We start from the raw sequence: 15,982 nt of genomic DNA on the forward strand, positions 1-15,982 counted from the left end.
AGTTTGCTGGAGAGTTAGGCCACACATCCAATTTTAACTAAGGGTCTGGCCAGACCACCAGATCTGATGCCCAAGCTGTATAAATTTGGCTCCTATTGGAATTGCTTTCACTGAACTTCCATTTGTGGTTGGCCAACAGCTACCTGGATATACAGGTATGTTATTGAAGCTGTAGATCACTTGATTGAACACTGCTGTATTTATGAACTTCATGGAGAAGTTCTATTAAACCTCAGCATTTGGTAAAGATGTTTCTACTGATAAGTTGTTTGCTTTTATCTTTGAATCACCAAGGATCTCATAATTGATCATATTTTTCTATTTGCCCTGGTTTCTAGGGAGCCAAATTTGCTTAGCATCATTTGTGTAAAACCTTGATCCTGAACTGTTACCCCTAGTTTCATCTTATTTTCCTTTCCTTTTTTATTTTTTAATTATAAAGACACAGGGAGGTCTTGTAGTGTGATGGGTTTGCTGTGTGACCTTAGATGAATTGCTTAATGTCCCTGAACCAATTTCCTCATTGCAAATGGGGATGATAGTATTAGGACCTATCTCATAAGATTATTGAGAAGGTACTGTGAAATCCTGCACAAAAAATGTTTACCACAGTGCCTGTCATGTACTAAGTGCTCAAAGGGTAGTGTTTGTTCTTAAAAAGTAGTCTGCAATACAGAAATTTATAAAATAGGAAGTTAAAATCTGTTCTAATATCTCTCACCCCCAAATGATCACTGAGGTCCAATCTAGTATTTTTTACTATTTTTTTCTGTTCACCTAGTATTAATTACATAAAATGAATTGCACAGTTTTGCTTGTTGCATTATACATTAAGTATATCTTGGACATCATTTTATGCCAATGCGCATGGAGTTACCTCATTCTTTAACAGTCATCCAATATTCTATAGCATTTGGATTCTTTCCAGCTTTTAGCTATTAAAAGTCCATCCAACAAATTTCTTGAGTGCCTTTTATTTGCCAGGAACAGTGGTAGGCCCTGAGGATACCATAGTGAATGAGACAGCCATGGCAGTTTCTGTCCTTATGGAAGACATTTTAGCTGAGATCTAAAGAATATGAAGAAGTTAGCCATGCAAAGAGAAGGGTGAGGGGAAGCCAGGCAGGAAGTATGGTGGGTGCAAACGTCCCAAGGAATGAAAGTTATCTTTATTCACTCGACAGGCATTTGAGAGCCCACAGTTTGCTGGGCAGTGTTCTAGGCACTGGTACTACGGGAGAAAAACCAAACCAAAATCTTATTTTCCTTTCCTTTTTTATTTTTTAATTATAAAGACACAGGGAGGTCTTGTAGTGTGATGGGTTTGCTGTGTGACCTTAGATGAATTGCTTAATGTCCCGTGCTCCGCTCCCTGCCCTCGTGGAGCCTACTTAAGAGGTGTAATGTAGAGAAACAGAGACTGACAACAAGCAAATGGGAATATACGATGTAATGTCATACAGTGATAAGTAATGGGGTGCTGTTTTCAACAGGATAATTAGGGAAGGCTTCTCTGAAGAGGTGACTCTTGAGTGGAGACCTAATAAAGACCTTTACGAGCCATTTGAATAGCTGGGGGAGAAAAGCAAGTACAAACACCCTTTGGCTGGGGTGTCCTTGTCCTGTGAGCGAGAGGGAAAGTGATAATTAATGAGGTTACAGATGAGGCTGGATCCTGTGGTACCTTGAAGCCATGTAGAGAAATTTGGATTTTATTCTTAGGGGATGGAGGGTTATGAGCAGGGGGAAATGTGATGAGATTTTTTTTTTTTTTAAGTTATTCTGGGTACTGTGTGGAAAAGAGACTATAGAGGGGCCATTTTGAAAATCGGGAGAGCAGTTAGGAGGCTTTTGAAGTAATACAGGCAAAAAATAAGCTGATGGCTTGGTCTTATTTGGAAGCTGTGAGGGTAATGAGAATAAATGTCCTTGAATATGCGTCTTTATTCACATACACGAGTGTTAAATTGTGGAATCTGAAGTCTTAGAATTAGAAATTGAATCATTGAACAATGCCACCCTAGCAGCACAAGCACAGCCAGTGCCTAGATCTTTGGTTCTAAATTACATTCTCCAGTAAAAGGAACCAGTCCCCTCGGGAAAATGGCTGATTCCAAGGCTGTGGCAGGGAAGGTACAAGATGAGACTGGAACAACTTGTGCCAGAAAATAAAGGACTGATCAAAAATGTCAAAAGAACAAAGGAGCCAACTTGAAAGGACTTCCACTGACCAAATCAAGGACAGTTTAAGCATAGAAACAAATAATCACAGTAACAGATTATAACCTGCTGAATAAAATAAGGATCCCTAAGTCCATACTAATGCTAACTAAAAAATACATATGAAAGGAAAGCTCTTCCTTATAGTAGAAGTAATGATGAAATTAGAAATTCACCATTCCCAATCATCAGAGTAAAGATTGATTCAGGTGAGAATCATTTCTGAATACTAAAACTGATGGGTGAAAGTTTGATGTGAAACTGGATATTTATATAGTTTCAAATATGTTCCAATAAGATATTTATTAATTATAAATTTTAAAATAGTAACCTGAAAAAAAATAGTAACGTGATAATATAATAGAGAAAACTGGTGGATAACACTTTAACCCCATTGCAGTAGTCCCTCTTAAAGTCTTTCTTACCATCTTTAATGGGTTTCTTTAAAAAAATTTTTTTCAATTTATTTATTTATTTTTGGCTGCATTGGGTCTTCGGTGCTGCGCACGGGCTTTCTCTGGTTGCGGCACGCAGGCTTCTCATTGCGGTGGCCTCTCTTGTTGCAGAGCACGGGCTCTAGGCGCGCAGGCTTCAGTAGTTGTGGTGCACGGGCTCTAGAGCGCAGGCTCAGTGGTTGTGATGCACAGGCTTAGTTGCTCCGCGACATGTGGGATCTTCCCGGACCAGGGATTGAACCCATGTCCCCTGCATTGGCAGGTGGATTCTTAACCACTGTGCCACCAGGGAAGTCCCTAAAATTTTTTCTTTAACAGAGACAAATTGACATCATGTGCTGTCTGATATGTTAAACTGAAAAATACAACATCAGTTCAGCAGTAAGGCATAATCATGAGGAAACCTCAGATAAACCTAAATTGAGAGAAAATTGTTCAAAAATGTCAATGTCATACAAGACAAAGGTTTCAGGTCAAAGGAGACAAAAAGAGGCATGAAAACTAAATGCAACACATGATCCTGTTTTGGATCCTGGACCAGAATGAAAATTGTTGTGAAGGACAGTGTCGGGACAAGTAACAAGATTTGAATGAGGACTATAGATTAGAGAAAGCAGCATGGCAAAACGTTAACAGTTGGTCAATCTGGTAGAAGGCTAAGCCAGAGTTCTTTGTACGATTCTGGCTACTTTTCTTTAAGTTTGAAATAATTTCTAACTAAAAATAAAAATAACAATAATAAGTAAATTGAATCTCTGGATCAAAAAGGATACACACTTAAAATGTACTCTGTCACAGGTTTTATGTTTTAATCTTAGAGAATTGTCTGCATGCTGGTAAGCCTCCTCTAATCCTTTTTTTGAAACAAGGCAGGCTTCAAGTAAATCATGAGTCTCATACCAAGTTAGGTGTGTTCTGAATCCCCTTCCTTTTCTATCGTCTCAGGTCCAGACCCTTGAAGTCTCTCAACTTCCCCCATCTCGGGACTTCCCTGGTGGCTCAGTGGTTAAGAATCCGCCTGCCAATATAGGGGACGTGGGTTTGAGCCCTAGTCCGGGAAGATCCCACATGCCGCGCAGCAACTAAGCCCATGCGCCACAACTACTGAGCCTGCGCTCTAGAGCCCTCGAGCCACAACTACTGAGCCTGCAAGCCACAACTACTGAAGCCCGCGTGCTCTAGGGCCCACGTGCCGCAGCTACTGAGCCCGCATGCCTAGAGCCCGTGCTCCGCAACAAGAGAAGTCACTGCAATGAGAAGCCCGCGCACCGCAACGTGAAGAGTAGACCCCGCTCACCGCAACTAGAGAAAGATCGCACGCAGCAACGAAGACCCAACACAGCCAAAATTAATTAATTAATTTTAAAAAAAGAACTAAGTACACATCCCCCAAAATTCCATTCACAGGAATTTAAAAACAAAAAAAAACACTTCCCCATCTCTGAGAATCCGCATTGCTCACATTCTTCCCCCAAGTCTTCCACATATGCCCTGGAAATGCCCAGAGACTGCAAACAGTATACCCCTATCCCCCAGCCCCAGTGAGGGAGGAGGCCCCCAATTACAGGCTTTTTGAAGGAAGTGCTGCCACTCAGCTCAGTCCAACATGCCAGTCCTTCCAAACCCCAGTGCTTGCTCCAGCCCTAAGGATGTAAAGAAGCCCTGCAGGGAGCCTAGATGCTTCTTTCTTTGTTCTTTTCTTTGAACTTAACCCTTAGAACTCATAAAACATCTGGGCTGCCAGGGACTTTACTGTTCACCTGGCCCTACCTCCTCAGGTGACCTTATGCTGGGAAACCGAGGCCAGAGAGAAGGAGTGACTCACCCAATGTCACACAGTAGGTGGGAATCCAGAGCGTCTAGATCCCAGCAGGGCTTGGGCTACCAAACTCATCTTGGTGGCCTTCTCCTCCTGGCCTTGCCCCAGCTTTACCCAACCCTGGCATCTGGTCTAGAGCCCTTTGCTCAATAAACCCTTACTGACCAATTTTAAACCCTGTCCTACCTCCCAGCTGGGTAGCTCACATCCTACTGAAGGGAGGATAATAAGAATCATAACAAGGAGTTCCCTGGTGGCCCAGTGGTTAGGATTTGGTGCTTTCACAGTGGAGGCCCAGGTTCGATCCCTGGCCAGGGAACCATCCCGCATGCCATGTGACATGGCATAGCCAAAATACACACACACACACACAAAAGAAAAAAGAATCATAGCAATCTCACACACTTAACTCAGAACTTACTATGTGCAGGCACTATGCTAGAGCCCTGTACAAAAACTATCATTTAATCTTCACAAAAACCTTGATGTGGATATAATTATTATTCCCATTTATAGATTAGGAAACTGAGGCCGATAGAAGTTAACAACTTACCCAAGGGTACACACAGAGAATACACCTGGGAAATCTGACTGTAGCCTTAACATCTAGGCCAAACTGCCTCTTCATACATGAGACACACTCAGCAAAATACAAGGAACGTTTATTGAACAGCCACTCTGTGTAGGACACAGGACTAGACACTCTGGGGCTCGTGAATCAAGCCCCACTGGAAGCGGAGTGCGGAGGATTTGTAGGAGATCGTATGCATCATTGAGGGGTTGAAGAAGATTCTTGTAAGAGGCATCTGAGAGAGGCTTTGAAGGATGTATAGGATTCCAACAGATAGCGATGGAATGGAGGTGTCCCAGGGAGAACTGAGGAGGGATCAGCATGAATAAAAGCATGCAGCGGGAGCAGGAAGTAGCAGGGTTTCATTGGAGGACAGGTTATAACCAGGGAGCAATGGAAGATCAGGCTTGAAAGCTAAGTGGAGGCCATACTTTGAAAGACTTTAATGGCAAGGTGAGGAGTTTTGGGGAGCCATTGAAGTCTTTGACAAGAAGAGTAACTCGAAGTTATTAAAAGTTCTGGCAGGTGGCAGCACCTGGCTGGGACGCTGTGAGTCTGAGATAGCAGGTCCCCCTTGACCTCAGTATTGACAGTACAGCACAGCCAGGCACCAGAACTGAGTCCCCAGGGCATTTGCTAGAGCTCACAGCCTATGGAATTCAGTTCTCAGAGCCAGATGGCCAAAGTTCTCTTAGCCTTGATGCTGCTCTCCTGTGCTCCCTTCTGTGAATTTTCCCCCATTCCCAGGATGTGTCAGAAGAGGAACCTGGGATCTCAAGATTCCTCCTATCCCATCGAGGGTCTGAGCTCAGAGCTGAAAATAGGGGCCCATTGCTAGGGAAAGAGGTAAGGGTTCTCTAAATTCTAACAGGATACTGATGTAGGATATGAGGGGAGGGGACTCAGGGCTGTGGTAGGGATTCCGTGGGTACTGCAGAGTCAGACCCGTCATCTCCTGCCCAGATACGCTCCTGGTGGGGCCAGATGTGGAACTGGATGGGCAAGGGGTTAGGGGAACAGCCAGAACATGTACACTGAGAAGGGCATTTCTCTAGAGAATGAGTGGCTTCCTGAGCCAAAGAGGACCCACAAAATATGGATCCCCAAGGTAGAGGGAGGTCCAGGAGTCCCAGCTCCCTGAAAATCTCCCCACCTGAAGTGAAGATCTGAAGTACCTGGGATAGATAAGGGAGCAGAAGAGAAAGACTTCCCTGAAACACACGTTGACTTTCTACAGAGTTAAACTGAGGGCTGGGGTGCTATTCCCATTCACAGGGCGGACCTGCAGCCTATCCCTGGAGATGGGAGAGGCAAGCTGGCAGGCTCAGGAGTCACCCTACCCCCACCCTGCTTGAGTTGAGAGAAAGGGGTCTGCACTTACCCATGAAGCCTCTTCTCTCCCTCCTGGAGCTGGATCTACAGTGATGCTCCCAGAGACTGCTCCTTAAATAGGGCCCGCCCCAGCCAACTCCCGCCCCCGCCCCATCCTGGCTCTTCTGAGAAAGGAGGAAGGTGTGGGAGGGCCAGGCACCCTGCCCAGAGAGCCCTTGCTGACCTCAAGCAAGAGTGGGGACCCCCCTCTTCCCCCCCACCCCATCTTTCAAAGCGTTCCCTTCCTCACCTCAGTCTCTGAGTCCCTCCCACCCCTTGAGACCAGCCAGCTGGGTTCTTTCTCTGCTCTTTATGCCTAATTCAAGCCCAATTTCCTCATTCTGAGGTTGGATGATGGGGAATTGATGTGCTAGGGGAAGCTTCAGCGCAGGCTTCTAGCTTCTCCCATCAGCTCAGGAGACCCAGCATCTGTTGCAGAATTCGTTTGACGGAATGGGGAGAGAGGAGGTATCGCTATACCTCCTTTCACCTCATGTAGCTTCAAGCACCATCCAAAGCGTAAGTGGAGTTTGTTCCCATCCTGTGGAGAGAGATTGAGACCTGAGGGGACAGCAAATTAGGAGCTTAAGGTCCAGCCTGCTATGGAATGTCGAGAAGGACAAGTGATCCCTGGATCCCCTGCCTTACAGTTTGTGTGTGTCCTTGTGCCTGTGGTGGTCCCTCTCCTCAGCCCACTCTCTGTCCTCTGACTCCAAAACCTAACCCTTGCTGCACAGAGTTGAGACTCTCTAGGGTCTGAACTGGGAATTGAGGGGCTCCCTCTAAATGGTCTTTCCCATCATCCTTCCCTGAAAGCTCAGGAAGTTCTTTCCCACGATAATATGTAGCTACATCCAACTGCTATTCAAGAAACAGGCCGTGGGGGAGGGGGAATGGTATGCCTCAGGGATGGCCACAAGGGTCCTGAGCTAGGACTAGGGACAGCTCTTCTGAGGAAACCTGAAAATTCCTGTAATGGGGGTGGTAGGGAGAGAAGAGTCATCATCAGTATTGTGCAACGGAGGGGGAGGGAGGATAGGGGACTGGGGGAGGGGAGCGATGGCCAAGTCTTTAGAAGGCTGGCAGCTATCCATCACCCCTTTCCCAGGGGCCTGCTTAGCCAGAGTTGAAAGTGGCTGTCACCTCACACCTCATTAACCCCAGCAGCACCAGGCTGGCAGCAGCAGTGCTTTTATGGGAGACACGTTGCTAAAGGTGCTCCCTCCTTCTTCCCTCCCCTTTCCTGCCCCCTCTCCCCAGCAGCCAACATCTTGCTCTCTTTGAGGCCAGACGATCCTGGTGGGGAGGTGGGAGGCTGCTGTGAGGGACAGGACTGGAAGAGGGAGCAGTGATCCCCTTTTTCTCCATATTTTGGCACTGCCTCGGTCCTTAGGGAAGAGAGGATGGGACTTTCTACCTTGGACTGTGAGCTCCTGTGGATAGGGACAATCTCTGGGTCCCCAGCACCCTACAAGGGGACTAGCCCTGAAAAGAGGCTCATCCCTGCTGATCGGGGATGGGAGAGTTCATCCTTGAATGGAACTCCTTCCCTCATGACCCATTAAAGGGTTCTTGGGAAGGGAAGGCTATGGGCTTCCCCACAGGGTAGCACCGGGAAGCTCCGTAGCAGGAAGAGAAAGAAGAAGCTGAGGCCTTACAAGGTACTGGAGTTCAGCCGTCCTGTCATAAATGAGAAGCCCTGCCAATTCGGGCATGAAGTTACCGGGGGTGGGCATGGCCTGCAGGCCGTCCTGGATCTGCGCTCAGGTGGATCCTCGCTCAGAGCACCTGCTGCCCCGCCTTCCCCATCCAAACCAGGCTCCAGGTCCCAAGACGCAGGCCCTGTAACCCACACTAATCTTGGGGAAACATCGCTGTTAAGAGAATACAAAGGAGAGTTAGATATGGCGGGTAAGTCAGCACCTCAGAGTTGTTGGGTGACAGGGCTTGAATATGGACTGGACACGAAGGGGGAGAGACGGGATTTGGGGAAGAACACTGGATCTAGGAGTAGGGCCACCAGAACCAACCAGGGAGAGACAAGGGCGGGGTGGGGGTGGGGAAGCTACAGGATTTGAGGGCGGAGATTTGGGGGCGAGGAAATAAGACGGATGGGAAGACACCGAGTGGGGTCAAAATGTTCTCCCGTCTGTGCAGACGGCAAGGCACTAGGAGGGGATACAGTCAGTCACTGAGACTCCACCCACTGGCTGGACCTCCACGCCTAACTCCTCCCTACTGTCAACAAAAATGGCCGCCGCGGGATCTCGCCCAAAGCTCTGAGACAAATGAGCATGGTAGCAGGAGCACCGCCCACTTGTGGGCATGCCCTTCTTAAAAATGGCTACCATGGCGCTTCTGGAAAGTAACCGCTCTGGGCCCCGCCTTTGATCTCGTTGGTGGGGCTGGGGGATGAGAGCTGCACCGCGCGGGACAAATCGCCGGCGGCGCCCGACGGAGCAGGTGATTTCCCCTCCAGGCCCCGGCCCAGGGCTAAGAGAGTCGCGGAGAGCGTTGACCCAGGGTACCCGTCCTGTGTGTCTCCCCACGGTACCCCCGGGGCCCGCCGGAACCCCATCTCTGATTCTCGCCGTGGCCTGTATCAAGGCACATCCTAGCCTGCTCAGGCCTCCCTCGTCATGTGTCCCTCAGGGCCGCAACCGCATCCCTGTGCCCTCGGGCCCACTATTCTGGATGCTTATGGGTACCCCGCTAGCTCGTTTAGGGAGCTCCTGCTTCAGGGGTCGGCCATCATCATGGTCCCACTTCCTGTATTCCCGCCTCCCCCCATTTGTGCTCCTGCCTGACTTTGGATGCCGGAATCCCTTGTGTACCCATCGGTGTCCTTGGCTCCTCTAAGACCTGACTTGGGGGTCAGGGTACAATGATGTGCTCTGGAACCTGCGTTATGGGACTAGGGCCCCAGGAGCTGGGCTTCATAAGGGCTGGGAGAAGCAGTGAAGACCTCGTTTCTAGACCCTCTTGAGTGCCCCAGACTTCTTCCACTCTGCTTCCCAGAATTCCTCCTCCCACATGGCCTTCTGCTCTCCCTCCACCTTGGGCATCTCCCCACCCCAAGGGAACAACATGGTACTCCTTCCCCCAGTCTCACTTAAACTTGTCCAGCGGGGTCTTATGGAACATCTGGAAAGTCCAGGCCTGTGCTTGGTCCCGGGGATGCTCTCAGACCAGCCGAGGGCAGTGAGGATGGGGCAGTCAGCGTTGGCTCCAGGGAGGAAGTGAGGCCTGCAGAGTGAGAGGCGAAGGGAAAGACATTCTGAATGGGGAGAATGGTGTGAGCAAAGATTCCGAGGTAGGCAGAGGGCCAGCCAAGCAGGAGAGGATCAGATTACAGGCTGGGGACTGACCATTTGCATCATGAAAGGTGGTATAGTGTAGTGGTTAACAATGAGCCAGACTGCCTGGGTGTAAATCTGCCATTAACTTACTGTGTGACCCTGGGCAAGTTACTTAACCTCTCAGTGCCTCCATTTCCTTTTGGGTAAATGGGATAATATCAATATGATATATTAGTATCTATATGTTAAGGTAATTGTGAGGATTAGGTAAGTTAATACATGTAAAGTGCATAGAACAATCCCTGATAGATTGTAAGCAGTCAGTAGATGCTAAATATTTTTACCTTCATCAGAGGTGTTTAAACAGGACTCATGACAGGATGACAATCACATTTCATGGGTGCAGCTAACCAGTGGACTCTTATTTGGAGCCCCCAGGAAGTAACGGGGTTCTGTGGGCTATATCCAGAATTTGAAAAGTCTCAGGGAAATCATGTTCTTGCCCTGGAGAAGGCTGGCTGTTCAGGCTGCAGCTTCCCCAGCTTAGGGACTATGGAGGAGAAATATTAGGAGACGCCTCTGGGTAAGAAAGAGATGCTGAGGAAGCCTAGGGGGATGGAGAAGGGTGAAAAAGAAGTGGCAAGCTTTGAAGGCTGGGTGAAGTTTGGGCAGCCCAAGAACAGGAGGAAGGGGGATGTTCCATTAGGAGACAAGTTAGAGCAAAAGCTCAGGGCAGGAAGACTTTTTTATTTGGGCACAGTGTGGGGGGGGGGTGTTTCCTAATAATAACTCCCTGGCTCTTGGACCTTGGTTAGAAACCTAGGGGCATCAGACACATCCCTGAGAGCTTCTTCCCTAGAAGTTTTCATGCAGCATCCGTGGACTTTTGTCCCAGCAGAGGTTGGCAGGCAACTGCTAGCAGCCAGGATTGGTATAACCCAGGGTGGATGTAGGTCTCCCTAGGGGGCTGACTTCTTGGGGGAGCTGCATGATGGGATCTGGTATGCCCTGTCTGAGCAGTTCTCTTCCTCCCCAGGGCCTACGCTAGGGTCTGGAGCAAGAGGCTAGCCTCCCCTGGTAGGATAGGGCTTCTCAGTTCTCCTGTCCTGAGCAACCCCTGTGCTGTCACGGCAACTCTGTGTTACCAGTCAGGGGACAAGGGAACTGCGATAATAGATGGTAGCCCTATCTCAACCCAATTGGAGGTCTTGACATCTCCCCATCCCCTGGAGTAGTCCCTAGAATATACACTCACTCAACTAGGTGTCCTGGATTTATCTCCTGACTACCACAGTCAAGCCAGGTGACTTTGGGCAAGTCATTAAACCCACTCAGCTTCAATCTCTTCATTTCTAAAGTGGGGAGTAACTGTTTATTGAGTGTCTACTTCACAGAAGACACTGAGTGTACATTGATGAATAAGCCAGGAGTGTAGTCTCTGCCCTCATGAAACATGTGGAAGAAACATTAAACATTGCCCCAATAATGTTTTGATTATAGCTGTAAAAGGTGCTGCTAAGTAAGGAAAAGTGTAGTCTGCAATGAGGATGTAAGATAGAGGAGACCAAACCAGTTCTAAAGGGTCAGGGGAGCATCCCTTGAAGGAAATTGTAAGCTGAAACCTGAAAGGTGAGAGGAGTTAGCAAGTGAAGGGGTGGAGGTGGCACGTTGCCCAGGCAGAGGAAACAGTTTGTGCAAAGACCCTTGCTGTGAAAAAGCTGGAGTGCTGGCAAGCTGAAAGCAAGCCGGGGTGGAGGGGAGTGATCCCGGGGGTGGGTGGTGCATGGTGAGGCTGGAGAGATGTAGGCAGGAGTAAGGCCCTGAATTGAGGGCCATAAAAAGAAGCTGGACTTATCTGAAGGGAAGCAGGAAATCACTGATAGATTTTAAGCAGAAAAAGTGTGATTTTTTGGTAAATATTGTACAGCCATGATCTTTGTAGAGAATAGGTTGTTGGGGGAAAGATGGTAGTGGGGAGAACATTTAGGAAACTCTTGCAGTTAAGGCAAGAGTTGGAGCCAAGTGGGAGTAGAGATGGAGACAAGTAGATATGTTGAGGGATAATGGTCAGGGCACGGTGACTGATTGGATGTGAGAAGGCAAAAGGTAGGATGGTGTCAATGATAATTCCCAGACTTGTGGCAGGAACAGCTGGGTACATGGACATGCGTATACTGAGGACAGCCTTGGAGGAATAAAAGACTTGGAAGAATGTCAGTTTGGGACATGTTAAGTCATCCCCACAGAGGTGTCAGGGAGGTAGACGTACAAGTGTGTAGCTCAGAGGAGGAGACTGGACTATAGGATTGGACATTTGGGAATTGGTGACATGGAGTTGGTACAAGAAGATGTGGGCCCAGATGAGATTTTCCAGAGAGAGAGGGTGCAGACTGAGGAGAAAGGAGAAGCAGCTTTGAGCCTGAGCTTTGCTGCCACATTTAGAAGGAAGCAGAGGAGAGGGGGACAGAGAAGGAGCCTGGGAAGAAATGGCCAGAGAGGTAGAAGAGAAACAGGAGGATGTGATGCCTCCTAGACCAACATTGGTGCTACTTGAAAGGGCAAATATTAGGTGAAACTACAAGAAATTGCCTTTTTCTTTTCTTTTTCAGATCAAAAACAGGTAATATTGGCAAGTTCATATGGTTCAACCTAATGAGACCAAAACCTGAAAAAGTAACTCATGCCCTTAGCCTGAGAAAATTTAGTAGAGCAGAAGCCAGACTGAAGTTGGGGAGAAGTGGATAGAATGGAGAATAATAAGGGAATAGATTCAATAGGACCTGGTGATTGATTGATTGCAGCAGGGGTTGAGAGAGGGTGAAATCATGGGTAACCCCCAAGTTTCAGGTTCGGTAGCTGAGTGAGTCATGTTAGCTGGTGAAACAGGAGGAGGTGCCTGTTTGGAGGGGGAGTACACACATCGGGAGGATATGGTGAGTTGGGGCTAGGTGCAGTTTGAGGTGCCCCTGAGTCTCCTGAGTGGTGTAATGAGCTGACATTTGGACTCGTGGGTCTGGAGCAGTTCTTCACCAAATAAATGTTCCTGACTACCAAATACAGACTTTAGGGAGTCAAAAGCATGTAAGTAGGAATGAAATAAGTCAATAAGTATTTATCGAGCACCTACTAAGTGCAAGCATTCTTCTAGGTGCTAGGGCTATACCAATGGATAAGACAAAGTATCCCCCCCCTCAAACTCCCTCTTCTTGAAGCATACATTCTGTGGGGGAGGACAACAGGCAAATAAACATAAAGATAACATGGAGCTGTAGTATATGCTATATAGAAAATAAAGCAGAGTAAGGGATTGGGGAGTATGGGGAATGCCTAGTTTTGGTCGGTTAGTCAGGAAAGGTCTCTCTATGGAGGCAACATTTGAGCAGAGCCCTGGCAGAGGTGAGGGGATGAGCCATGTGGATATCTGGAGGAGACAGGTAGAAAGAAACTGGGCAAGTCTGAGGAATAGCAAGGAGGCTGCTGGGGCAGGAGTGGAGTTAGCAAGGAGGGAGTGGTGAGGTTGGAGAGGTAAGCAAAGGCCAGATCTTGTAGGGCTCCGTAGGCCTTGGGACGGAGGATGGAAAGTCCTCCATAGATAGGCCCAAGCTGCTGGAAGGGCAAGGACCTGGCAGGAAGAGAGAATTCATGAAAGGCTTCCCCTTCTATCTGGGCCCCAGAGCCAGAAAAGCCCCTTTGTGCAGAGGGTGGGTGGCCCACTCTGGGTGGGGGAATGGCTGTGCTCAGTCCTGAGGCCTGCTCCTTGGGGGGCTGGACAATGGGTCCCTTGTGGTTGGACTTGGGGGCCAAGTGGCCCTCTCAGTGATGGGATTCCTCAGCCAGGAGGCATGTGACCTCAAGACCTCGGCTTCTTTCCAGAGGGTCTAGGCCTACTGTTGGGGAATGGGGTGGGGAGATGGGGAGAGGTCGGGGGAGGGGGGAGGGAAACGTCCACTCTGGAAACTTTCTCCTGAGACAGTGTCCTGCCCTGTCTCAGGCTGGAGGAGGTGGAGAGATAGGCAGGCAGGGGGCTGTGGCTCTGCTTGAGGGAGTGGGGGAGGGCTGAAGAACTGGAAGCTACGGGCAACATCAACAAATGGTTTCTACAGCAGGGCAGGAGGGAGGAGCTGGCCGCCCCTGGACCTGGTGGGCAGCGGCAGGCAGAAGAGGGCCTGACAAGCCTCTGTCTTGTGTCCCTTCAGAAGAGAGAGCATGGAGCTGGAGAGGATTGTCAGTGCAGCCCTCCTTGCCTTTGTTCAGACGCACCTCCCAGAGGCTGACCTCAGGTAGAAGCTGCTCTCCTAGAAGGGTCATGCTGGGGCCAGAGTTGGAGCTGCTGGGCAGTACTCTGGGCCTTGGCCAATGGAAAGACTGGGGTGGGAAGTACTCAGCCCTATTCCTCAGGTGGAGGAGGGCTGGTTATGATTTGCTGGTATGGCCTCACCTCTCATCCTGTTCCTGTCACCCTTGTTGAACAGATGGGAAACCAAAGCTCTGAGGGGGTCGGGGGGGGTGGGGGGTGGGATACTCTTCTGGGCTTAAGGCTTGAGGTCTGGCTCCTGGACCCCATGAAGCCCAGGGCTGGAGTCCCAGGCTAGGTGGCAATGCTGGAGGTAACAGGGCTTGTCCTGTCCCCTTGCTGCAGCGGCTTGGATGAGGTCATCTTCTCCTATGTGCTCGGGGTCCTTGAGGACCTGGGCCCCTCAGGCCCATCGGAGGAGAATTTCGATATGGAGGCCTTCACTGAGATGATGGAGGCCTATGTGCCTGGCTTCGCCTACATCCCAAGGTGGGGCCTGGCTGGGACCAAGAGGAGGAGGAGGGCTGGCTGATTGTGGAGGGTGGGCAGAGTTGTGCTTTTACCGCCCTCCTTGCCTTTTCAGAGGTACAATAGGGGAAATGATGCGGAAGCTCTCAGGGCAGTTGAGTGGTGCCAGGAACAAAGGTGAGTCTGGGAATCGGGCACTTGGGTGACTTAAACCCCCATCCTCCAAAGCCCTGGCAAACCTGTTGCTCTTTCTGCCTCTTTAAGAGAACCTGAAACCACAGAGCTCTGAGGTCCAAGGTCAGGTATCTGTCTCCCCAGAGCCTCTGCAGCGGCTCAAAGAAGAGACGATGTCTTCTCCGACTGCTGCTGGGGACACCCAAGATGAGGTACTGGTAGAGGAGGGTACCGACGAGGGAGCTAGGGCCCTGGAAAGGAGGAAGTATTGCCTCTTGTCAACATTTATGCCCACAGGCATCCGGCGCTGAGGAGGAACTGCTGCCAGGGGTGGACGTACTTCTGGAGGTGTTCCCTACCTGTTCGGTGGAGCAGGCCCAGTGGGTGTTGGCCAAAGCTCGAGGGGACTTGGAAGAAGCTGTGCAGATGCTGGTAGAGGGGAAGGAGGAGGGGCCTCCAGCCTGGGATGGCCCCAACCAGGTATCCTCTGCTAGACAGCCCCCCAACCCCATGTAACCTCAGCTATGTTCCACCTTAGTGTTAAGCCCCCGCCCCTAGCCTATCCCCATTTGCTTTTCCTGCTGGTACCCTAGGCCCTAGACAGTCTTCCCCTCTCTGCAGGACCTGCCCAGGCGCCTCAGAGGCCCCCAAAAGGATGAGCTGAAGTCTTTCATCCTGCAGAAGTGAGTCTGGGCTGGGCTGGGCCGGGCCGGGCCGGGCCCTGCCCTTAGAGGGTTTTCCTAGGGTGGCAGGAGCTTCACCCAGCCAAGTTTTTGGCAGGTACATGATGGTGGATAGCGCAGAGGATCAGAAGATTCACCGGCCTATGGCTCCTAAGGAGGTGAGCCGGTTGCAGCTCCTAGGGTCATGGAGTGGGTGCAACTGTCTCCTGGCTTCTGCTACTCACTACCTGATTGCCTGACAGGCTCCCAAGAAGCTGATCCGATACATCGACAACCAGGTAGTGAGCACCAAAGGGGAGCGATTCAAAGATGTGCGGAACCCTGAGGCTGAGGAGATGAAGGCCACATACATCAACCTCAAGCCAGCCAGAAAGTACCGCTTCCACTGAGGCACTCGCCAGACTGCCGGAGCCGTCTAGGCTCAGATCCCAGAGGGATGCAGGAGCCCTACACCTCCACACAGGGCGCGCCGTAACTCCTGTCCCCCGTCTTTCCCTACTTCCTCGCTCCACAGTGTTAACCTCCTCTTGGAGCTGCCATGGGCACAGTAAAGGTAGCCCCAGGAAGGTGTGAGTGCATTCTGGTCATTTCACAGCTGGGGAGCTGGAGTACTGTGTCTGTCTCTCCC

The 15,982-nt window shown here is 49.8% G+C and overlaps 1 protein-coding gene across 5 annotated transcripts in view; it reads left to right on the top strand.

Moving 5' to 3' along the window:
• CUEDC2 (CUE domain containing 2) overlaps positions 1–15,924 on the top strand; it is a 16,971-nt gene extending 1,047 nt beyond the window's left edge. Inside the window, exons 1-9 of one of the 5 annotated variants that reach the window (XM_060285867.2) lie at positions 8,697–8,899; positions 13,839–14,015; positions 14,375–14,518; positions 14,613–14,674; positions 14,762–14,883; positions 14,969–15,151; positions 15,293–15,354; positions 15,452–15,512; positions 15,597–15,924. In XM_060285867.2, the coding sequence (XP_060141850.1) occupies positions 13,942–14,015; positions 14,375–14,518; positions 14,613–14,674; positions 14,762–14,883; positions 14,969–15,151; positions 15,293–15,354; positions 15,452–15,512; positions 15,597–15,743 (855 nt within the window). In that variant the 5' untranslated portion in view covers positions 8,697–8,899; positions 13,839–13,941 and the 3' untranslated portion in view covers positions 15,744–15,924. Of the gene's footprint in view, positions 1–8,690; positions 8,900–13,838; positions 14,016–14,374; positions 14,519–14,612; positions 14,675–14,761; positions 14,884–14,968; positions 15,152–15,292; positions 15,355–15,451; positions 15,513–15,596 lie in introns of those variants that run through there. The other 4 variants (XM_060285868.2, XM_030865467.3, XM_030865468.2 and 1 more) reach the window with 4 other exon arrangements.
• The last annotated feature ends 58 nt before the right edge of the window (positions 15,925–15,982 follow it).

Source organism: Globicephala melas, chromosome 16 (assembly GCF_963455315.2).
Source record: "Globicephala melas chromosome 16, mGloMel1.2, whole genome shotgun sequence".
Taxonomy (NCBI): domain Eukaryota; kingdom Metazoa; phylum Chordata; class Mammalia; order Artiodactyla; family Delphinidae; genus Globicephala; species Globicephala melas.